The following is a 24,330-nucleotide window of genomic DNA, read 5'->3' as shown; positions in this document are numbered from 1 at the left end:
GCTTATACATCTCAATGTGCACCACTCTAGATGGTCCTTTTTGTCTTTAAATTTTAAGAATCATAATTCAGGATGGTTTTTTTTTTTTCAGCATAAAAAATAGCATTGTGAATGAATTTGAATTTATTTAGCTTTAATGTACTATCTCAAAATTATTTGAAAGTAAAATTTAGGCTTTCCAGGTATCACTGCAACATACCTACAACCCTGCTGAGAACAATGAAAAAGCCAGATAAAAATGTAAAAATGTATACTTAAAAGCATCAGAGAGCTACTGAAACAATGAGGACCAGTTTAGGGGCTAAGATTCTGGAGAGGAGAGACAGAGAGGGGAACTGAGGTTTGCAAGCACATTTTTGCTGGTAGCATGTGGCTGTTCCGAATGCAGGACGAGAACCAGGGCTGCTGCTGGTGAACAGAGAACCTGGAAGAGTTCTTGGCCATCTCATGAACCTGGAGTGACAACATTAGAGACTGGAGGGTCATCAGACAGGAGGCTGGTTTTCCCATCAGGATAATTGCAGTTTTGAAAATCCTCGGGGCAGAATTTAAAGGACTGAAAACCTCTGAAAAGCAGAGAGAGTTATTATCAGGTTCACAATGCCGATGAGACAAAAGAATAAAGTTCAGGACCTACCAAGGGGGATGGAAGCCTGTTCACACAATAGGGTCTCAACTGAAAGCCCTAGAACAGGGGTCTGCAAACTACATTCCAGGGGCCAAATCTGTACGCCGCCTATTTTTGTGGGGCCTGTGAGCTAAGATTAGCTTTAAATGGCTTTTAATTTCTAAATGGAAATCATAACATAACCAATAGAGTTGCTATCAAGAGTTAAGTAATATATATGGAGCACCTACCACAGGCCCTGGCTCAAAAAAAGCCTTAATAAGTGGTCATTCCTTCTCCCTGGCTAGTCTCTACCTCTGCTCGACCAGTCCCACTTTGGAAGTGTCTCACTTCATCCAGTGCTTTGTGCTCCCGTACGTCTCCAGATGTGGCACAAGTAAATTGCAATTATCTTCTGTCTACTGATGAAGACTCCAGTCATCTTCCTTGCCGGATGTGTCCGTAGCTTCCTGTGTCTCAGCCCCCAAAGGAAACCAAGTCCCAGGAATACTTCGGGGCTTCCTCGAATTTCTATACTAGTTCTACACATTTGGTATGCATAAAGGTGTGTAAAACACTAAGAACATATTAAAGCGACTGGGGAGTTGAGCCATTACTGTATGTTTACTTAATCCTGTATAAAGATCTTAAACAATCATGACTTGGAGTCTTATTTTTTTTTCCAGAATATTTTACATTGTCTTGGCAGGACTTTGCGCAACATGGACCCTGAGTTCAACTGAGCGGACCCTTTCTCTTTTACTTTTACTCTTGATAGCAACTCTGTTGGTTATGTTATGATTTCCATTTAGAAATTAAAAGCCATTTAAAGCTAATCTTAGCTCACAGACCCCACAAAAGTAGGCAGCGTACAGATTTGGCCCCTTCTCATTTTGCTTTATATTTCTCTTCAACTTGGCTTTTGTGCCCCAGGCTGCCCTAGTTAGGCTCTATTCCCGAAACTAGTTCAGTTAATAAGGCTTTCATTCAGTTGGGGATCATCCATAAAACGTTTGGGGGGTATCTGTTTTTTACTGCACGTTAGACTGGCTGACCATGGACTCTTGATTCCCAGGACCAGGATGAGAACCCCACTCCCTGCTCAGTTTATACTAGACAAATGTAGATTATACTGGGTATATTGATTAGGGTCCAATCAAAAGAAAACAAAGACCACAACAGGTATTTCAGCAGAGGGTATGAGTACTGTAAGTAATTGATTGGTTAGACAGGTGGTGCTGGAGCAAAAGGGAACAGTGTGATAACCCAAAGATGGTAACTGCAGGAAGGGGCCACCACCCTCAAATCTGGGAAATAGATGGGAAGGGTTTTGATTACTAGAATGAGCTCAGGAGGTGGGGAATGGTGACCCCTACAGACCTGATGTTCAGACCTTTGAGAAGGAAGCACCTCCCTGACTGTTGGTACTAGGAAAGGTCCTAGTGAATCTAGTTCTAGAAGCGTTGAAGGAATTTGGAAGCTGGAGGCAACTGACAGGAATAGCAAAAAAATAAGCTTTCCCCCCTGCCTTCCTCCTAGTACCTCTTATTAGAAATTTATAAGAAGCTTGCTGACAAAGGAGTCTGGGAGAGTGGGAAAGTGTTTTTTGTATCACAGCAGAATTTACAATGGCAGGCTTGGACCTGAGAGACAAGAAGAGGGGCGGGAGGGAAACACACCAGAGGTGTTTTCCTTTAGTGGATTCTAGGACTAAGATGTCTTGAAATTTCTAAGGCAAAAACCTGGAAAGCTATTCTGACAAGATGGAGTAATGTGTGTGGGAGAATGGTGCTTAAACACAAATAAATGCCCAGGCGAGGTAAAAACTCATTAAGCATCTATAGGAGAAAATTGTGGAGAACCTTTCCAAGTACCTGTAGAAAGCCCTCCCGACTGTTCAGTTTCTGTTGCCCTGATTATATCCTAGCGTCCCCATCTTGATCAGGGCTAATGATTCAGGTTTGTGTTTGCCACCCCACACACAGACAAACAATAACCTAAAACCACCTTTGTCCTGAGTCCCTACAAGCTTTCCAATTCCTCACCTATAGGGACGATAAGAACCCCTTTCTGAAATTTCTTCTATACACAATTAAGGCCTCAGGTATCACTAAATTCCCAGAGCTCCTAGGAAGGTACACCCCTGAAATAGAGTTAGAACACCAGGATAAGATTGAAAGGAGAGCATTTGAATAATTGAAAGATCATAATGAAGTAACTCTCCAGAGTAAGCCTAGATTGCAGGAAAAATGACAAAAATTGTGTAATAATTTTAGCAAGAGGAACTGAGATAATACTAATTTGGTTTTAACATGAGAGAATTCACTCCCAAAGAGTTTTAAGTATTGTAATTTATACAACTGTATTCTAAATTTATAGGATTGAAAACTGCTAAAATCTCAGGATCTCAGGAATGATTGGAAAAGCACCTTGTGAACAAACAAATTTACTTGATTCCTTCTACTGGCAAATGCTTAGAAAACTTAAAGCTTTTACTTGTATAAAACTAAAATTACATGAATTAGCTGGTTTATTTTTAGAAGAAAAAATTATTTTGTGCCGATAAGAACAGGTCCCAAGCCAAAAAATAGACAAAAGGCCTAATTACCTAAGACTTATGTCTTTAGGGGGTGAGAAGTGGCAATTTTAACATTGCATAATAGCAAAAGCATATTAGAGCTGAGCCAAGAGGATAACTTGTGAGGACTAAATCAAGGTTCTCTTCTAGGTGAATTCTGCCCAGTGGAGCCCTATCAGGAAATTAGAGAGAAGAGAGTATGATTGAGTGTTTATCTCCTTAACTCCTCCGCAGGATGACCCCCGTCTGGCTGGCTGGCTATGGCCCCAACTGAAAGTCATCTCCTGGAAGGTAGTGTTCTCCACATAGATTCTCTTTCCAGGTTCTGGTACCCGCTTCCTCTTCTCCACCCCTCTGATCTAGAAGTCGTAACAGCTCTCTGGCATTGCTACGCGGAACCATCTTGTGCTTTCCCTAGACCATGCCCACGTCTTTGTAAATAATCCCTCTTGTCAAATTATCCAGTTTAACTGGGCCATCTATTTTTTACCAGGCCCCTGGCTGATACTGTTAGCTAGACAACAAAGCATACCAGATATTAAAAGTCATGGATATGTTCCAGATCTTGAAAACTCATTGAACAGTACATTTAAATTGGATGCATTTTTATTGTATGTAAGTTATACCTCAATAAAGTTGACTTTCTAAAAATTAGTCCATGAACTCTGTAACCTATACCCATTGGTTTCCATGGGGCACTGAATGATACTTTGCATAGTTCCCATAGCACAAGAGAACCCTGCCTACATGCTTCCCTGTGTCTCAAGAGATCCCTGAACCATTAGAAAAATACCTAACGGAGAAAAAAAGACAAACCTTCATGGTTAGCTCAAGTTATTATGCTAGTTTCACATATTTGATCTGAATAAAGGTATGTTTTTAAAAGTTTGTAATCTTAAGGTGCTAAGAGAGTTGTACCTCAGCGATAGGTGTGCTTCTCTAATTTCTTCTTCCTGTCTGTAAATGACAGTCTTTAAATTTACAGACTATTGTCTATTTCTTCTACTCTGTTATCCCTCATTTTAGCTATTTTCAAGCAGTGATTATGAGGAAAGGACACATATTCACATGTACTGTGACTGTCATATGGCCACCTGTTGTGTCCAAAATATTTATTATTAATTTCAATGACAGATTTTCAGGCATTGAAGAAAAGTTAAAATTCAGAATGTTTCTGGAAATGCTGTTGAAAAATGACCTTGCTGGGATGATGCCAGCATTCATTCTCCCTCTCAAGTCACTTTTTCCAGAATTGTCTCAGCTTTTCAAAACACCTCTCCCGTCTATGCATCCCCAGGTTCTCATAAATGTGCAGAAGGGCTTCCTGTGGGACTAGGGGTCCAGGGGAGAAGGGATGCGGGAAGAGTTTCAAGGAAGAAAGAGACCGTGATGTTTTGCATGTATTGGTCTTTTATAACTTGGACATTAGTCAAAAACTGCACTATTAATGTCATATACTTTTGGGTATAAATGTAAGGATATTAAATTCAGAAGCGATTAAATTCCTCCCCTCTCACTCTAAAGAAATTAACTTGTTATATATATTTTTAAAAGTCCCAATTAGAGGCATCAAATGCCTGGGTTTTGGATTAAGATACTCTTATGAATGACACTTAGGGCTCTAACTTATTCTGACATTAATCTTTGTAAAATGTGTGTCAAGAGCCTCAAGCTATTCAATTTCATTCATCTACTCTAAATTATGTCTTGTTTGGGGACAACTATAGAGCTTCAACTAATCAAAACTGAAATATAACCACCTAAAGGTATAAGATGATACTATTTCCAAGGGCCAACATTTATTGGAAACTAACTATGGGCTGGGCACTGTGCTCAACATCTCATGTAACCCTTTCAGCAATTCTAGGGCATAGACAGTATTATTACACCTATTTTATACGTGAAAGAAACTGAAACTCAAAGAGATTCAGTAATTTTCTCAAAGTCAGATAGAAGGAGGAGGCAGTCAGGATGTGAACACAGGACTACCTGACTAGAGAATGAACTCAGACTCATTATTCTATTAAAAAAGAAAATAAGCCAGGAATATCATCTATAAAGAAAAAAAGAAGAGATTGTGTGCAGTTCTAGACACCTAATGAGGCGATGGTATACCCCATTTTATAGAGGAAGAACCGGAGACCAGTGCAGTTGTCACTTCCTAAGGAGATTCTGACAGTAAGTGGCTCTGTATCAAGATTGGAGTCTAAGACCCATGTTCTTTCAAGCAAAATGTGCTGTCTTGTTAAATATAAATTATATAAAATAAATATAAGGATTAAATGTACTTAGATAACACCTGAAATTATAAATCATGTTTGTTTCTGGTGATTAAAGCTGAGGGATGGTAAGATTTCCTGTCCTACAGAGGAAAAGAGTGATGGACCTGGGCAAGCCTGCGGACACAGCGAATGGTAGGTAGAGAAGAATACACTGCAGGGAAGGAGAAGAGAGGCCAGAGAGACAGGAGGAAAATCAGCAGCTTGAGGTCTTAGGTGACCCCAGTACAAGTGGATTGGGTGCAGTGTGAGCAGAAAGCAGATTGAAGTGCATTCTGAAGTGAGTGGGAGGGAAGAACATAGAAATAGCTGTATATACAACAATGTAGAGAAGCTGGGTTTTGAAAGGAGGTAGAGATTAGGGTGTAGTAGCTATTGTGGGAAGGCGAGAAAACTTGGGCATATTTAAGTGTCAGTAGAGAGGGTCCAGTGGAGAAGGAACATTTTCATATTCACACCCAGGCAAAAGAAGGGATAGGTCTTACATAATAGGAGAGATAGCTTTTCTGTTGTGAGAGGGAAAGAGAAAACAGGATGAGTGGAGTTGTGTGTAGATTTGTGCGTTCAGTGGCCACAGGTCAATGGACTTCTTGCCTGATGGCTCCAGTTTTCCCATTCTCAGTTGAGAGTGAGTAGGAAGGGTAGCTGTACAAGATTTGGGAAGAGAGAAACACAGTATGGACATCTCATCACCTCTTTGGATTCCCTTGGTTTTACCGGCCTCTTATTCCAGCCACTGCTATAGCAACCATTTCTGCCTGGGCTCTGAACAGCTTCATGTAGTTGCCACCACATAGCACCTGACCTCAAGCCTGTGCCAGGTGTCAGGTCTAGGATTTGATTTTACTCTATTTACAGGCTTGGAAGTTAGCCTGTTATTGTTGCATAGATGCTGGCAGAAGACCTGAGATTCCTGGGTCAGAGAAAAGGAACTGTATCATTCATGGCACAACAGGCCACATGAGTATCATTTTTATGTCCATTCTTGCCAAGGAGAAGAGACAACAGAACTTGTTCTTGAACCTCTACAGAGGGTGCCAAAAAAATGTATACACATTTTAAGAAAGGAAAAACCTATTAAAATTGTAATATTCTATATCAATAACCAAAGATCAATAAAAGGGGTGGCCGGTTAGCTCAGTTGGTTAGAGCGTGGTGCTAATAACACCAAGTTTGCCAGTTTGATCCCCGCGTGGGCCACTGTGAGCTGCGCCCTCTCTGAAAAAAAAAAAAAAAAAAAGATCAATCCAAGTCATGTGTATACATTTTTTTGGCACCCATGATAGAAAGACCTCCTGGAAGACATTTTGGAGGCTGAGATCCTCTGTGAACAAATGAGGGGTGATCTACCAGCAAAATTTTGGGTAAGTGCTAACATGACTTCATTTCCACCCACACGTTGATAGGACTGGCACATTCAGGTTATACTTACAAATGCCTATAGATAGTATATGGTGAGATGGCACTAGTAGGGTTCTAGAATCAGGTAGATATGGATTCAAATTTTGCTTCTAGCTGTGTAGTCCTAACTTCTATGAGTATTTCCTCATCTCTAACAGGACAATCAAATCTTCCTTGCAGAATTGAGAAGATGAAATGATATAGCATATGTATGGCAGGATAAGTTTTTGAAATATTAACCAATATTTTACCCTGTCCTTGCATGATTTGGTCGTTCCCACATTTAGTCAGCTGGGCTATTTGACATTTGTTGCTTCAGGAAAAGTTCACCTAGGAAAAAGTAGAGGATAAAAAAGTTAGTTCTAGACTTTTCAGTCTCAAAATCTAGCCCCCAGAGAGAACTCAACACAAGAACAAAAGATTTATAAGAATATCTGATGTTGAGTGAAGGGGATCAGAATATGCCACCCCAAAATAGGCCACTTGGTATAAAGATTATTTTAAGCTAAGACATTTGAAATTCACAGATGCAGAAAAATAGCTTTCTTGGAGCTTCCCTTATGTTACTAAAAGCAACAGCATCTAGGAAATAAAGCTGCCATAAATTCCTTTTCAGGACAAATCTACTCCCAGAAGGGAAAACATGAATAAAATCTACCTCAAATTCCTTCTCCAGGGAAATTTTATGGCCCTGAAGGAACTAGAAAGATCATTCATACCTGTATAGACAAACATTATTACAACTTTCTTATTTCCTGAAAACCCAAAAAACTTTCATCTTTTCAAAAAGTCATGTATTTTCCTGTAAGTGCCTTTCTCCCCCCTTCACCTACTAAGATGGTAATTGTATAAGCCCCAAATTCTAACCTCTCCTCTGAGTTACTTGTCACCGAGTTCTCCTGCATATGTATGCATTGCATATATAAACTCTGTTTTTTTCTTCTATTAACCTGTTTTATGTCAGTTTAATTTTCATGGCCCCAGCAATTGAACTAGGAGGGGAGAGAAAAAATATGTTTTCCTCCCCTACATGAGTAAGAGAGGCTTCCCTGATCTCAGACCAAATAAAGAATCTCTGGGCTGGTAGAGGGAGAGGGGGAGTTTTACAAGTTCAGGTGTAATATATGTCCCTAGAGAGGAAAACCCTGTGTCCCAGACCCCTTTTTGTCTCAGAAAGATGTCCCAAGACAATGTAGAAACAGAGCAAAGAAACTCTGACAACCTTAGAGCTTCTGTTGCCCCACTGTGGGCTGGGAGCAGCAGAACATTTCCTGTGTGCTCAAGGATGACACAGCCATGTAACCCAGGGGGTTTTGGGACCCAGAGGGATCCTGCAGCTGGAACATGGGAGAGCCTTATGGCGCCTGGGGGGCCACTAAGCACCATGTAGGCTGTGCTTATATCTCAAAGGTACTGGTGTGTATAGATGACAACCAAGGATCACATGCATCCCCTAGGGTGCCTAAAGCAAAACCCCTAGAACTTAGACACAACTCAGGTAAAGCATGAGGAAACCAACTTAACTGGAACTACACTTTTTTGTTCCTTTTTCTTTAACCAAATTACATTTTGCCACCCCAGATATCAGGGCCTCACAGTAGAAATGAAATTGAATTAAGGAAGACTACAGCTACTGTACAACTACTTCTGGTTTAAGATTAGTTTCAGCTATTTGTGGAACTCATCCAGGATGTCTTAGAATTCCCAAGTAGCCCGTATCTGCTTAAGGGTTAAATACTAACCCTAGACTAGGATTAGAGCTAAATTATCCAGACACAAAGGCCAAGATCTAGCTGGAAATGTGGTATGTAGAGCTGATCTGACCCCTAAGAAATCTGCCCATTTCAGAAATGTGAGTAGATAGTGATGAGACCAAGCATGAGAGTCCTACAGAATGCTTAAATTCCCTAGACAGACACAGGGTGACTGACAAAAGAAGGTGAAGGTGAAGAATAAGACAAAGAAAAAACAAATTAAAAAAGAAAAAAGACCAAAAAGGTGATGTCACCCTTTTTAGAGTTTGCATGCATGATCGAATTTCCTAAATCAAAGATGAATAAGGTCATGTTATGGATGAACTGTAACCCCTCCCTAAAATGACATGTTGAAGTCCTAACTGCCAGTACCTCAGAATGTGGCCTTATTTGGAAATAGGGTCATTGCAGAACGAATTAGTTACTATGAGGTCATACTGGATTATGGTGGGCCCCTAATCCAATATGACTGATGTTCTTATAAGAAGAATGTTCATGTAAAAATTCAGGGACACACACAGGCAGAGGTTGAAGTTATATAGCTGTAGGCCAAGGAATGCCAAGGATTGCTGATAACACCAGAAGCTAAGAGTATGGCCGTGGAATAGATTCTTTCCTAGATTCGTCCCACAATCCTGCTGACTTCTTGATTTTGGACTTCTGGCCGCCAAAACTGTGAGAAAATACATTTCTGTTGTTTTAAGCACCCAGTTTGTAGTAATTTGTTGCAGCAGCCCCAGGAAATTAAGTCATTATAATGCCTTTGTCTTAAGGTGAATTTCTAAAAGACTAAGCCTCTTTTGAGGAAAGGAAGTTATTTCAATAGCACTAACCCAAGTTGCCAAAGCAGAGAAGCCCTCAAAACCCTTCCAAAACTGGCACACCTATGCAGCCATATTAGTACCTGCATTAGCCATTTCAACAGGGAAAATAAACACTTTGTTTCCCCGAAAGTAAGACCTAGCCAGACCATCAGCTCTAATGCGTCTTTTGGACAAAAATTAATATAAGACCTGGCATTATATTATATTATTATTATATTATATTATATTATATTACATTATATTATACCGGGTCTTATATAAGACCTGGTCTTATATTAAAATTAAGACCAGGTCTTATATTAATATTTGCTCCAAAATACGCATTAGAGCTGGTGGTTCTGCTAAGTCTTATTTTTGGGGAAACACAGTAGTTCTCAATAATTTTGTCTTTATGGAAAATGGTTGTTTAACTATAGATATATTATGTTTTTACATTTGACTTAATCTTTAGGCATAATTTTTTAAATGACAAAAAATAAAACATACGTTCGAAGCCAAGTTTGCATAAACAAACAAAAACTGGCACATCTCTTAATCTGCTATAAAAATGGTGGCCTGGATATATGGGGAGAAAGTGAGTTTTGGAGGATGAGGCTGGTCTCTATAACACTGTCCAGCTCCCAGCAGCCAGGGGAAGAATTATTTAATTATTAAGGACCTTAATATTGCTGCTAAGACTTTAGGGAAATGCAAGCATTTCTTACTACTACTACCACTACCACTACCACTACTACTACGTGGTAAAAATGGAAAACTCCTAAATTCACAAAGAGAACCTACAGCTATTAACGTAGAAGCTAAATCAGGTATTGGAGAAGACGATGTCTCAGAGGCCAGTAATAAACCCCGAGTCTCCACAATACCTAGTTTGGTTGGTACCCATGTTCCCTCCTCGGTAGCTACCCAAGGCCATGAAACTGGCCTATATTGTTTGAGAAAAAAGATGGCAGATGGCATGGCTGAAACATTAGGCCCCTGCTGCCTTTAAACTGAATCAATGCCTCCACCTTTCCTTCTAGCTGTACGAGACCAATCAGAGGATTCACCCAGCCCAAGGAAGTCCACATCCTTGGGAAGTGGAGGGAATGGAACCAGTAGGAAGTCTCTTTAGGGGATAACAAAGAGGTATCATCCACATGGATGCAGGTGAGCATATCACTTCGAGTCCAGGCTTACCTAAGAACCCAAGGAACCCAGAAGGAATGTGCTATTAATCAATTACTGCTGCATAACAAATTACTTAAAAATTAGTGACTTAAAATAACAACAAACATTTATTATCTCAGTTATTGTGGGTCAGGAATTCTGGAGTGGCTTAGCTGGGTGGTCTGGTTAGGGCTCTTAACAGGTTATAGACAAGATGTCAGTTGGGGCTGCTGTGATCTGAAAACTTGACTGCAAATGGCAAGTCAGTGCTGGCTGTTGACAGGAGGCCTCAGTTCCTTGCCATGTGGGTCTCTCCACAGAGCTGCTTGAGTGTCCTCATGACAAGGCAGCTGGTTTTCCCCAGAGCGATTGATCCAATAAGGAGCAAGGTAGAAGTGGTAATACCTTTTAAGAGCACGTCTTGGAGGTCTCACGTCCTCACTTCTGCCATGTTTTTTTTCATTAGAAGCAAGTCATTAAATTTGGCCCACACTAAAGAAGAGGGGAATTTAGGCATTATTTTTTTGAAGGAAGACATGTCAAATAATTTGTAGGTATTTTTTAAAACCACCACAGATAGTATCATGCACGTAACCCTGAACTGCTTTGTTAGAGGGAGTGCTTGTCCTGTGGAATCTAATTTGGAATAAATACCTAGGTCCCATCAGCATGAAGGTCAGGGACTTTTATATGAGAAGTAATTTTCTTTGCAATTATACCCTAAAAACACAATCATGACCAATGAGAAAAGTGCAGAAATCTTCTGGGTGGTGTTCTGGGAAAGTTTTTTGTTTTTTTGTGGTTTTTTTTTTTGCCCTTCCCCTTTCTTCCTGCCTCAAACATAGGTGTGATGGCTGGAGCTGCAAAAGCTATCCTGCTAAGATGACTAAAAGGCCAAGGGTTATCAGCCCTGACTTCATTGAACCAGTACAAACCTGCCTGTGCCTGGACATGCTGTTATGTAAGAGAAATGATTCTCTATAACTTAAGCCACTGCTATTCAAGTTTTCTGTTATTGACAGGTCAAACCATTCCCAATTAATGCCAGTGACTTAGTAGAAAACAGGATAAAGGAGTCAATTCTTAGCTTTTGAATTTTAAAATCCAGCCTATAAGATGGTAAACAAATACAAAAACAACCTCAGATATAGGCAATAAATTTGGGAGAGACTGATAACTAGTAACCAGGCTACCCAACCTAGGCTCCATAAAGATTCCCTGGTCTGGAAATGATAAAAGTTAACTTCAGATATGGAAAAATAAAATTTCATTTCTTATTATATGAGTTTGGGCACTAAGATTTATACTTACTATATGGTAGCTCACATTTGACTCAAAATGTTATTCCTTTCTTACCCTTTAATGTCTTACTATCGCCCTAAACAGTACTCAGGGTCATTCTCTGAAAATTCACTTTTCTTCTAGACTTCTTGATAGAAACCACAATTTTTTCTCCTCCCAAGCTTGAAGAATTGAGGTTGTCCTTCACTTTTCCCTTTTCTTCATCTCTTATGTGTCTGACCTGTTATTTATTTATTTATTTAATTTTACTGGGGAATATTGGGGAACAGTGTGTTTCTCCAGGGCCCATCACTCCACATAGTTGTCCTTCAATCTAGTTGTGGAGGGCACAGCTCACTGGCCCATGTGGGAATCAAACCGGCAACACTGCTGTTCAGAGCTCACTCTCTAACCAACCGAGCCATCCAGCCTCCCCATGATCAGTTATTTTTTTACTTTTCTTTCTTTCTCCCTTTCACTTCCTTCTCCCTCTCTCCCACTCTTTCCCTTCCCTCTTTCCTTACTTGCCTCTCTTCCTTTCTCTATCCACCCCTCTTTTCTCCTTGAAGCCTTCCATTATTAGGACTGTGGACAGTTTAGCACATCAATTCCTCACCACAGTGTAGCTGCAGCTCCAGCAACGCTGATCTGTGGAGGGAGGTATTTGGATAGACTGTCCCACAGAAAACAACTAAAATTGCTAGCTATTTTAAAACAATCAAAACTTGTTGAAAACAATGGAAGACATGACAAGACAGTAAGAAATTACTGGGCCCAATCAAAGAGAATGTGGAATTTCTGAATGGAAAGGGAGCACCGAAGTCTCCCCTCTTTGAGAGAACAGGCCCAATGTGACAAACTTGAGCAACAATTTTCATGGCCCCATGAGGTGTGGAGTAAAGAAGTCAAAAGCCAGGGCCGCAGAAGGTGGGGAGTTGAATTAGTTTGCTAGGCCTGCCATTTTAAAAAACGGGGTTATGGAAAGTAACCTCACAGGGTGTTCTGACAGTAAATTCCTAACTGGGCAGGTCATGGTGGGTAGCCGTGCCCCAGGCATATAACTTTTCTTTTTTTTTTAAACAAAGTCTTTATTCCTAAAGAGAATTCAAGCGTAAAAAGGCACAAAACACACAAGCCATGGACATATGCAAAAATCGAACTACTGCACTGGCTTATAACTTCTTCAGTGAAAGGTTTTTAACCAGCCCTGTCCATTGTTTTTGTGCATCTTCAAAGTTTAACACACCTTTGAAATGCCAAAAGTAATACCCCTTGAAGGCGTTATTAATCCTCAAGAGAGGACATAACTATCCCGTAATCCAATCTCCCCCTTGCTTTCTCCAATCTTCTTTACGTCCTCTCCTTAATTTCAAGTGCATAAAAGAAGCTGCAAAACTGCTATTCCCCAAAGCATTTGAGATCTTGCTCCTTAGTATATGTCATCAGTTTGGCTCTAATAAACTCTTATAAAAAGTCTCTACATGTTTGGATGTTCTAACGTCAACAGACTGGGTGGTTTAAACATCAGAAATTAATTTTTTCCCCAGTTCTGGAGGCTAGGAGTCCAAGATCAAAGTGTTGGCAGGTTTGGTCTAATTCTCTGCATGGTCTCTCTGGTATCTCCTTTCATGTCCCCATTTCCTCTTATAAAGACACCAGTCAGATCGAATTACAGCCCACCCTAAAGGCTTAGTTTTAATTTAATCACCTCTTTAAAGGCCCCATCTCCAAATATATTCACATTCTAAGGTTCTATGGCTTCAACTTTTGAATTTGGAGGTGGACACAATTTGGCCCACAAAAGGAATATAATGTGAAACATTCCCCCATAACACTAAGACCCCTCTGGTAAGAGAACCACAAGTAAGTAACCCTTCCACTCCCTATCACCAAGGGCTGCATGGAAGGTTGCCTTGATGATGGTAATGGGGAGTGGGGGCTGTCTTTGAGAAGCTGTAGCTCCAGGCCATCTCTGATATGTTGATTTGAAGCCCAAATTCGTTTTGCCTGTGCAGTTCAAAAAGCTTCCAGTCATAAGTTTAGTTTAAATTGGTCTCAGTACAGTAGTGCCCCTAAATGGTTGGCAGGAACAAAGGTAAATCCCCTCTAGAGAAATGTGCCTTCATCTTAGACCTCAAAGAATTCCTATAAATAATTTTGCAAAAAATAAGCACCCCACAGTAAAAAAAATAAACTAAGCACACACACAGAAACCCAGGCACCATGTATGAGAAGTGGTATAAACTACAGACTAAATGAACAGATGTGCAAAGACTTCAGATATTGGAATTATCAGACATGGATTAAAAAATAACTATGATTATCATGTTTAAAGAAATAAAATATTAGCCTGAAAGCATCTGCTTAAATCTGGTTAAAAATAGCTAACCAGATTTGAAATATAAATATTAATAGAACTTATAGAAATAAAAATACAATAATTAAATTTTTTCAGTTATTTTCATATAAGCTTCAAACATACAAAACTGTTGAAAGAACGATATAATAAATGCATGTAGGCAACTACCTAGCCTACATTTAACAATTGTTAACATTTTATCGTAGGTGTAGTATATATATATTTTTTTAATTTGCTAAACCATTGAAAAGTTGCAGACATCATATTTTATCCCTAAATATGTTAGAATGCATCTCTGAGAAATAAGAACACTTTTCGTAATCACAATTGTCATTATCACACCTAAGAAAATAATTTACTACTAATGTCATCTCATATTACGTCTATATTAAAATTTTCACAGTTTGCCCAAAAAAGTCTTTTAAAGCTGTTTTTTGTTTTTGTTTTTTTACAGCTAGGATCCAATCAAGGCAATGTATTTGGTGGTAATACCTTTTTACTCTTTTTATCTGGAACAGTCTTCATGTTCCTTCACCCCCATCTCACCCACCTGCCCCTGCCCATGACATTGACTTTTTAAAGAGACCAGGACAGTTGTCTTATGAACATCCATATTCTGGATTTGCCTGAGTGCTTCCTCATGGTGTTCTTTAATTTGTTTCTTGATCTGCCTGTGTTTGTCGTAGTCTGGAAATTAGGCCTAGAAGCTGGATTAGATTCAGAGCCAACAGTTTTGCCAAGAACATGTCATAGGTGAAGCTATGTATTTCCTAACGCATCACATTAGGAATACAAAATATCAGGTTGGAATTATCAGACATGGATAATTCCCATTCTTAGTAATATTAGTAGTCCCATTCTTAGTAATATTAAGTTCAGTCACTTGGTTAAGGTGACAATTGCTGAACATCTTTCCAAAACCGAAAATTCAAAATCCCTGGACAGTTTATCAGCTTCTTACAAAGTCAAACATACATTCACCATATGACCTAGAAATTCCACACCTAGGTATCTTCCCAAGAGAAGTGAAAACTTATGTTCACACAAAAACTTGTACATGAGTTTATAGCAGCTTTATTCATAATTGCCTTTAATTGGAAGTAACCCAAATGTACTTCAACTGGTAAATGGATAAACAGACTGGGGTACATTCTTACAATGGAATCCCACTTAGCAATAAAAAGGAATGAAATACTGATACAGGCAACAGAAAAGATAAATCTTAAAAGTATTATGCTAAGTATAAGAAGCCAGATTCAAGAGGGTACACCCTGTGTAACTCCATTTATATAACATTCAGGAAATAGCAAAAACCATAGGAACAGCAAACGCTAACCCTACACCAAACTACCAATTTTTTTTATTAGTTTCAGATGTACAAAACAATGTAGTAGTTAGACATTTCTCCCCTCACAAGGTGATAAGCCCTACCCCCCAATCTACTACCCCTCTGACATCGCATACAGCTGTGCCAGTTCCACTGACTCTATTCCTTATGCTGTATTCCACATCCCGTGACTATGTATATTAAATTATAGTTGATATACAATATTATTCAGCTTCAGCTTCAGGTGTACAGTGCAGTGGTCAAGCATCTACACTGTCCATGAAGTGGTCTCCCTAATTAGACATGTGCCCATCTGAAACCCTACAAAATCTTTACATTACTGATTATATTCCCCAGACTGTCTTTCATATCCACGTGGCAATATTGTGGTTACCAATTTATGCTGTCTAACCCCTTCCCCTTCTCCCTCATCCCCACTCCCCTCCCATTTAGCAACCATCAGTTTTTCCTCTATATCTCTGAGACTATTTCTGTTTACTTTGCTCATTTATTCAGTTCTTTAGATTCTACATATAAGTGAGATCATATGGTATTTGTCTTTCTCCAACTGACTTATTTCACTAAGCATAATGTTCTCTAGGCCCATCCATATCATTGCAAATGGTAAGATTTCATTCTTCTTTATAGCTGAGTTACACAATGGATAAATTTACACAATTTATCCATTGTATAAATGTACCACAGTTTCTTAATCCAGTTGTCTACCGATGGGCATTTTGGTTGTTTCCAACGTCTTGGCTAATGTAAATAGCATTATAATAAACATAGGGGTGCATATATTTTTTTTGAATTAGCATCTTGGATTTCTCTGGATAGATACCCAAGAGTGGAATTGTTGGATCATAAGGTAGTTCCATTTCCAGTTTTTTGAGATACCTCCATACTGATTTCCTTAGTGGCTGCAATCCCACCAATCTGCAATCCCACCAACAGTGCACCAGAGTTCCCTTTAGTCCACATCCTCACCAGCACTTGTTGTTTGTTGATTTATTGATGATGGTCATTCTGACCGGCAAAAATACCAATTTTTAATATAGGGCGTAGAAGTTGCCAGTGACCAACATACTCTTACACCACTTTCTGAAAGGTATGAAGGAACATGAAAGGTTAAGTATTACTCAGAAGGATTCTATGTAAAGGTAGAATCAGAACAAAGGGAAGTGGAGGGATATTTCATTCTGCTCAGAGTGAAGCTTTATGAATGGAGCAGATTCTGACTGCCTAATGAGCACCCATTTCCCTCCTTCTTCCCAAAAGCACCAGACTTTAGGGAGGTATCCATCCACCTTCCTCCACAAAGCCATCTGCTTTACTAAACCAGTTATGTTTATTTCACATTCCTTGGCACGGCGGCTTTAGGAACAGAACTGTGACTCAATTCAGACCGGTTAATTTTGAAGAAGAGTCTTCCAAGGGACTTCTAGAAACATTTGCTTGTTTCCTGTCTCAATTAAAAAAAAAGATGTGGCAGAAGAGATAAGCTGGTTCTTCTTCCTCTAGATGTTATTGTATCTGAATGTGATGCTTGGAACTCCTGCAGCTACCCTAAGCTACCAGCTTAGGATAAAGCTCAGACAGGTGAGGGAAAGTCAAGAGAGCAGAGCTAGAGCCCTGTGGTCATGGACATAGACCCTGCCCTAACTTGGATTATTTAAGCCAGCTGAGTTGGGGTTTCCTGATATAATTCATAATACCCTAAAAAAGTTAATGCCTGTCCCACAGTGTAACGTACCTTTTTGGTGGCAGTAATACTGGATCCATATGAAAGATGCTGAAAAAAATAACAAGAGATACTTTTATTAGTTGGATTTTCTTTTTATAGTTTCTGAGCACACCACTCTTCAAGTTTTCTGTCAGTTCATTTTTGTTAGGGTTTAAATCCCAGTCTCACCCCTTATATTACCGACATTTCTAATTTCAATGTCAAATTTATTACTTTTTGCCTTTATGGCTTGTGATTTTGTCTTCTTTAAGAAATCTTTCCCTGTCTTGATCAGGACTTCGTGATCTACAGCTTCAGGGCTTTTTAATAACCTGTGTTCTGTGTGAATGGCGCCCCCTGGAGCAAAAAAGTGCATGGCATCCCCTCCTTAAGTTGTGCAAAGCAGTTCACTTGAAGTCATTAAGACAAGACCCTATATTTTCGGAAAGTTGTAAAGTTTTGCTACTCTTTAAATCTTTGATAAATCTATAATTTATTTTTGTGTCTGATATGGGCTTTGGATCCAATTTTATTTGGCCCCCGAGTCCTAGATCAGTTAGACTATTTTTTTCCTCCAGTGTTTTGTAATGTCACTTCTGTCCCAGTGTCCATATATGTTTTTGTCTGTTTTTGGACTCTATTCTCCACTCTCTTTGTTTATCCCCCACCAGTACCACAATCTTAGTTACTATACCTTTATAATAATTCATGATATCTAGTAGGGCAAAATTTCCACGTTGTTCTATTTTAAAAGTCTTGATTATCATTGATACGTTGATACGTTGAATTTTAAAATCACCTTATTAAAATCTTGAGAAACTCTGTGGGAATTTGATTGGAATTACATTGAGTTTATTAACATATATACATAAATTTGGCATCTATATATTGCGTCCCCATATATTAATATAGATTTCTTCATTTAATGCCTATCAATAAAGTTTAATCATTTTCTTCATAAGACCTGGTACATTTTGTTAAATCTATGCTTAGGCACTTTATACTTTTAGTTGCTATTGAGAATGGGATAGTTTTAAAATTAGTTGCTGCTGCTCATGTTTAGGAACAGAGTTTTTAAATGTGTCTTGTATGTTGGTTTTATATTCAGAAATATACCTGAACGCTTATTAGTTCAAAAATTGTCGGTTAGTTCTTAGATTTTCTATGTAAATAATCATAGTCTATAATGATATTGTCATTAAATATCATATAATGATATTGTCATTGATATTTAAAAATTCTTTTATATACTCTTTCTCATCTTACTGCTAAGGCTAGGAGTTCAAGGATATTGTTGAATAGAAATAGTCATAGAGTGCATACTTATCCTACTCTTAACTTTGAATGTTTTATTATTAAGTGTAATGCTTTTTACTCTGTGTTTTTGGTGAGCACACTTCATTAAGTTAAGGAAGTTCCTTTCTCTACCTAGATTGTTAAGGGTTTTTGTCGTTTTTTTTGTGAAGGGATATTGATTTATATCATTGATTTTTCTGTATCTGATCAAATGGATTCTCTCATTTAATTTGTTCTACTATCATGAACTACATTGAAGGACCTTTATACTATAAAATTATGCTTGTATTCCTGAGATAAATTCAATTTAAAAATAAATGTATATATGTATGTATGTATGTGTGTAACAGGATTTTTCTAAATTTTGGTTTAGTTTAACATTTTTGTTTCAATAACTTTAAGTGAGGCTGAGCTTTCATTTACTGTTTTGTTTGGTTTTGATATTAAGATTATGCTAGCTTCATAGAAGGAACTGTGTGTCCCTTTGTTTCTTTCTTGGAATAATTTGCATAAATTTTGGATCATCTGTTGCTTAATTTTTTTTGTAGCGATCACCTATAAAATCATCTGGATCTTTTTGTTTGTGTGGTGAATTCAATTTCGTTAATTGTCATCAGTCTATTCATAGTCAAGTCAATTTTGGTAAATTGTATTTTTCCAGAACAGATATTTATCTCTTTCTTAATTCATTGGCATAAAATTGTCCATAATAATATTCTCTTATTTTTAAAATCACTGCTGTATCTGCTATGTCCCTGTTTTCATTCTTTATAGTCTTTCTTTTTTTCTTAATTTAGTTAATCAAAGTATTTAAATTTTACTTGTTATTTCAGAGAACAAGCTTTTGGTTTTATGGATCCTTTTTGTATTTCGTTTTCTTTTATTGATTTCTGCCTTTCCCCTCTCAAAGTTCCCTAGGTTTACTCTGTTGTTCCTTTATTAACTTTTTGATTAGATGTTGAGCTACAAGGTGTGATCAACAAATATGGTGAATATTTAAATTAAAAAGCTTTATTACAGTGAAAGACATTTTGCCATTAATCCCCCTCAAAGTACTCCCCCTGATCAAGCATACTTATCCCATCATTCCTGCCACTTTCTAAAGCACTTCTGGAAGTCCTCTTTCATGAGTGTCTTTAGTAGTTGCGCTGTCGTGGCTGCCTTGATGTCCTGAATCAATTCAAAACGTTTCCTTTTCATGGTCTTTTTGACTTTGGGGAAGAGCCAGAAGTCGCCAAATCCAGTGAATAGGTGGATGAGGACATACCATAATGTTTTCATTTGACAGAAATTGCCGTACCAGAAGCTATGTGTGACACAGAGCCTTTCTGTTGTGATCAAAACATATGGTGAATGCTGCTGTCGAGTGCCATTCAATGGAAAGGCAGGGATCTTCAATATGGGAAGCAGCACGTCGAACCTTAGTAACAGTTTGTGACAAGTTTCAGATTGTTTGGGGCAGTCAGTTGGGTGTGAGCTACGGTGGAGAAGGGTGTTTTAAAGTGTGCCATAAATCATCCTCCATGATGACAAAGTTCTGTGTCATGCATTGCTTCTGGTATATGGCAATTTCTGTCAAATAAAAACAGTATGTCCTCATCCACATGATTCACTGGATCTGGCACCGTGCGACTTCTGGCTCTTCCCCAAAGTCACAATGATTCAGGACATAGAGGCAGCCGCGACAGCCCAACCAGACACTCACAAAAGAGGACTTCAGAACTGCTTCAGAAAGTGGCAAGAAAGATGGGATAAGTGCGTTCAAAGGGAGGGGGAGTATTTTGAGGGGGATTAACGGCAATGTGTCTTTTACTGTAATAATTTTTTGTTAATTTTATTGGGGAATATTGGGGAACAGTGTGCTTCTCCAGGGCCCAACAGCTCCAAGTTGTTGTCCTACAATCTAGTTGCGGAGGGTGCAGCTCAACTCCAAGTCCAGTTGCCGTTTTCAATCTTTAGTTGCAGGGGGCACAGCCCACCATTCCATGCAGGAATTGAACTGGCAACCTTGTTGTTGAAAGATCCCGTTCTAACCAACTGAGCCATCCGGCCACCCCACCGGAACCTCAGCGGCAGCTGGTTGTCTTCAATCTAGTTGTGGAGGGCGCAGCTCACTGGCTCATGTGGGAATTGAACTGGCAACCCTGTTGTTCAGAGCTCGCGCTCTAACCAACTGAGCCATCCGGTCGGCCCTGTAATAATTTTTTTTAAATTTAAGCATTCACCATATTGTTTGATTACACCTCATACTCATTTTTTAGTCTTTTCTAATATAACCATTTAAGTTTACATGTTTTTTCTTTAGGTACTGTTAAAAACTGCATTCCACAAATTTTGATATGTATTTCCATGACCATTCAGTTTTAAATATTTTCCACTTTTCATTTGTGACTCTATCAATTTCCCTTTGCCCCTACAAAGCCACTCACTTCCTCTTTTCTGCACCGTACTCTCCACCCCATAGGCTGACTGTGCCCTCTGTCTTCTTGGCGGGTTTTGCCAGTGAGGATTTCTGGAGGAGGAGCTTGAGCTCAGGGTATTATTTCTTTGGTCTCTTCTCTGTGAGATTGCCTCAGACTGATTACATCCCTTAACAGAAGGCCCTGCTTCTTAAAAGATGGCCTGTTCTTACCATTCTTTCTCCTTTGGGATTCCAGCAACTCCTCTTTCTCCTTGTCCCTTTGAACCTAGATATTGTGACGGTCCAACTGTTGCTAGTCCCAGATCCTCCACTGTCCCTTTATTCCCATATATCCTGCCCACACCTTTAAAATTAGGTTCTTTATAAATCATTTGAGTGATCATCTGTTACTTCAGGGGACTCTGAATGATACACCATTTTTATTTTGTCTTTGGTCCATTAGTTATATAGAAGTTTGTTTTCAACTTTCCAAGTCATATAAGAATTGTTATTTTTTAAAGTTATTCTTTTTAAACTAATTTTTAATTTAGCTGATCTTTACTTCATGAACATGTTCTATATTATAGTGATTCTTTGACATTTATTGAGACTTGCTTTGTGGTCAATTTTTATTTTGTTCCACATGTGCTTGAATAGAATGAGTCTTTTCTGTATCTTTACTACTTTTGTCTGAGACACGGGGGTTGTATAATTGTATATTTGTCAAATTTCTTCTTTAAACATTAATTTTTCTTTATATACACTTGAGACCATGTTATTAAGTGCATACAGGTTTAGAATTATTTTATCTTCCTGGTGATTTGTTCTTTTTGTCATTATATAGTGCCCCTCTATACCTCTAATGATATGTTTTGCTTTACAGTGTATTTTGTCTGAAATTAATATAGCCATAGCAGCTTTCATTTCCTTAATATTACCTCTGTATATCTTTTTTAACTTTTCAACTTTATGCTTATGTTTAGGTATATCTTGTGTCAATAGCATCTAGTTCAATTTTTAAAATTATGTAATCTAATTATATGTTCTTTTAAACAAAATAAATATTGTCATTTTAATTTACAATCAAAGTATAATACATTTATCTAGGATTCAAGGTATTTGGATTCCAGGCTCTACCCTACTATTATGTGACCTTGAACAACTCTCTCAAATTTTCTGAATTTCAGGAGAGTCATGATAAAATAAATGTTGAATCAGATTATGTTGACTATCCCTTCTAGCTCATTTACTGTCATCCATTAAATTACAGTAACATGTTAAATTGTTTTGAGGCAGGGAGTCTTAAAACCAGAACTAAAATTAAAAACAAAATCCTAGAATAATTTAGTGATATAATTCAAATAGTAACTGAGATTTAGCTTTGAAATATTTGCTCTTTGTCATCTAAAACTTCAACTATGTATTATTCAATATATAAAATTTTTGCAATTTAATTTCTTTTCTGATAGCGATCCATGTTTTTTAAAAAAACATATTTTCCATGATCTGGGGATGTATGTAAATATATTCTCTTATAATTCTAAAGCTCTTTTATATTTTTTAATAATCCAAAAAAGCTTTTCAAGGTTTCATTATTAATTTCCTGCCTCATTTTCTTTTAACTTATTTTTTAATTTCTACAAAATTTTTCTAGAGTTGCAGATGCTACAATCTTTGCCACTTTTTCACAAGATTAATCTAAAAATCACATCACCATATTTGAATTCTAAGACCTCAGAAATAAACCTACAGATCTCACTGTTAGCCTCTCCATTTAATGGAGGTGCAGTAATAACTGTATCTAGTTTTTGTAGTCAATGGTATTATACCATTTTATTTGGAGCTTGATTTTCCATTGTTGGCTATAGTGACGTGGCATTTAGGATTAAGGCCTTTAAGAAGGAAGAGATCACATTGTTTCTTGCTCTGGTTTTCCCCTCCCTTTTTTGCACCTCTGTGTCAATGGGAAGCAAACAGTTTCCCAAATCCATGACTGATCCCTGGAATTCCTCAACCCACCCATAAACTGCAGCAACCTGAAAGGTGGTGCCAGGATCAACCTTTGTCATTTAACTGACAATGCTCTTGATCAGGAGTCTGCTTTCTTATAAACCAGTATCTTCCTGACACTATATAATCCTAGTTACCTTGATTTGAGTCGGTTACTTCTTAATTTGCCCCAATAGCATATTTATAGTCTCTTAGGATGGGTCAGTTCTCCAGATGACTCATCCAATCTTTTATTGGGCCATTTTCCTATGTAGATGTATAATATGTGGGTGTGGGTGGGGATGGGAGGTGGTAAGTGGGAGGTGGGAGGTTAGAACCTAGAGTCTTTTCAACTTTACTCTCAAGATGGAGGATCATCAGATGTGAGTGCACCGCTATAAGTTTTTTTAAAAATTTTAAATTATATCAGTAACATACTAACGTTGCCTTTGTTTAAAAATAAAGGATAAAAACCTCAAAGTCCCCTTTCATCATCCCTTCTATTGGCCCCCCTCTCGTTTTGAGGACACCTTTCCAGTACCTTTTCTATACATTTCTTTCCTCTAGTGTATATACATATACCCATTTTCTTTTTACATAAATGACACCTCCTCGTTTTATAGGAGGAAACTAAGTGAAACCTTACGGGGAGACATATGTTGACAGATTTACTGAAGGAAATAATTTATTAAAACCTACCATGTGTCAGACTGCACCCAGTGCTTTACCGGCACGAAGGGTTCTGGTATTTTACTTCTGTTGGATGGGTCGCTAAGCAACTAGTGTAGAGGTTGGGAAGCAGGTACGAAGGTCGTTTCAGTGCGATGATGTGGGCTTTGTATTTTGATGGGAGCTGCAGGAAACCTAGCAGAGGGCTATGGACCTGCAAAAAAAAAAAAAAAAACTGTTATCGGCAGTTGGGTCTGTCAAAGCTTGTGAAGCTAAAACGCGAAGAGCCTACTTACTACCTGCCGACCCGAAGCTTCCTTAGGAAACCAGAAACCGATATCGAGTCTATGAGATTGGCCTCGGAGCTTGCAAAGGAAGGCACCAGAGGTTGCGAAGAAGGATGCGACGGCAGGGAGCAACCAAACAACCAACCGCCAGAGCAGAAACCGTTCACGGACCGGCCTGGAAGTGCGCCTGCGCCGACCGCCGGAGGGGGCGGGGCGGGACGTGAGGGGCGGAGCTTGGGGCGGTCAAGGAGTCTGCGCAAACTGCGCGGCGAGGTGGGGGAGGGCGGTCCGTGTGTGTCTGTGTTGTTGTTCCGCGGCGGCGGCGGCGGCGGTAAGATGGCTGCCCACGGGGGCTCCGCGGCGTCCTCGGCGCTGAAGGGGTTAATTCAGCAGTTCACCGCCATCACCG

The 24,330-nt window shown here is 38.8% G+C and overlaps 2 protein-coding genes and 1 long non-coding RNA gene across 5 annotated transcripts in view; 2 read left to right on the top strand and 1 right to left on the bottom strand.

Annotated features, from left to right (window-relative positions):
• RNF168 (ring finger protein 168) overlaps positions 1–6,520 on the top strand; it is a 29,844-nt gene extending 23,324 nt beyond the window's left edge. The window contains exon 7 of the mRNA XM_033131399.1: positions 3,336–6,520. Coding sequence (XP_032987290.1) covers positions 3,336–3,388 — 53 coding nt within the window. The 3' untranslated portion in view covers positions 3,389–6,520. The remainder of the gene's footprint in view (positions 1–3,335) is intronic.
• On the bottom strand, positions 432–24,072 carry LOC117036468 (uncharacterized). 3 transcript variants are annotated; one of them, XR_004425373.1, is made up of 6 exons: positions 23,934–24,072; positions 23,665–23,848; positions 17,310–17,348; positions 10,995–11,081; positions 7,117–7,195; positions 432–566 (listed from the first exon to the last, which is right to left on the bottom strand). It is a non-coding gene; the product is annotated as an uncharacterized LOC117036468 (long non-coding RNA). The 3 variants fall into 3 exon arrangements; XR_004425374.1 differs by lacking the exon at positions 10,995–11,081 and having other exon boundaries at positions 23,931–24,072; XR_004425372.1 differs by lacking the exon at positions 10,995–11,081.
• The window catches only part of UBXN7 (UBX domain protein 7), a 51,047-nt gene continuing 50,651 nt past the window's right edge, over positions 23,935–24,330 (top strand). The window contains exon 1 of the mRNA XM_033131387.1: positions 23,935–24,330. Within this exon, the coding sequence (XP_032987278.1) occupies positions 23,982–24,330 (349 nt within the window). The 5' untranslated portion in view covers positions 23,935–23,981.

Source organism: Rhinolophus ferrumequinum, chromosome 2, assembly GCF_004115265.2.
Source record: "Rhinolophus ferrumequinum isolate MPI-CBG mRhiFer1 chromosome 2, mRhiFer1_v1.p, whole genome shotgun sequence".
Taxonomy (NCBI): Eukaryota; Metazoa; Chordata; class Mammalia; order Chiroptera; family Rhinolophidae; genus Rhinolophus; species Rhinolophus ferrumequinum.
The sequence above is the reverse complement of the archived record's forward strand: the minus strand, read 5'-3'. Positions and strand labels throughout refer to the sequence as shown.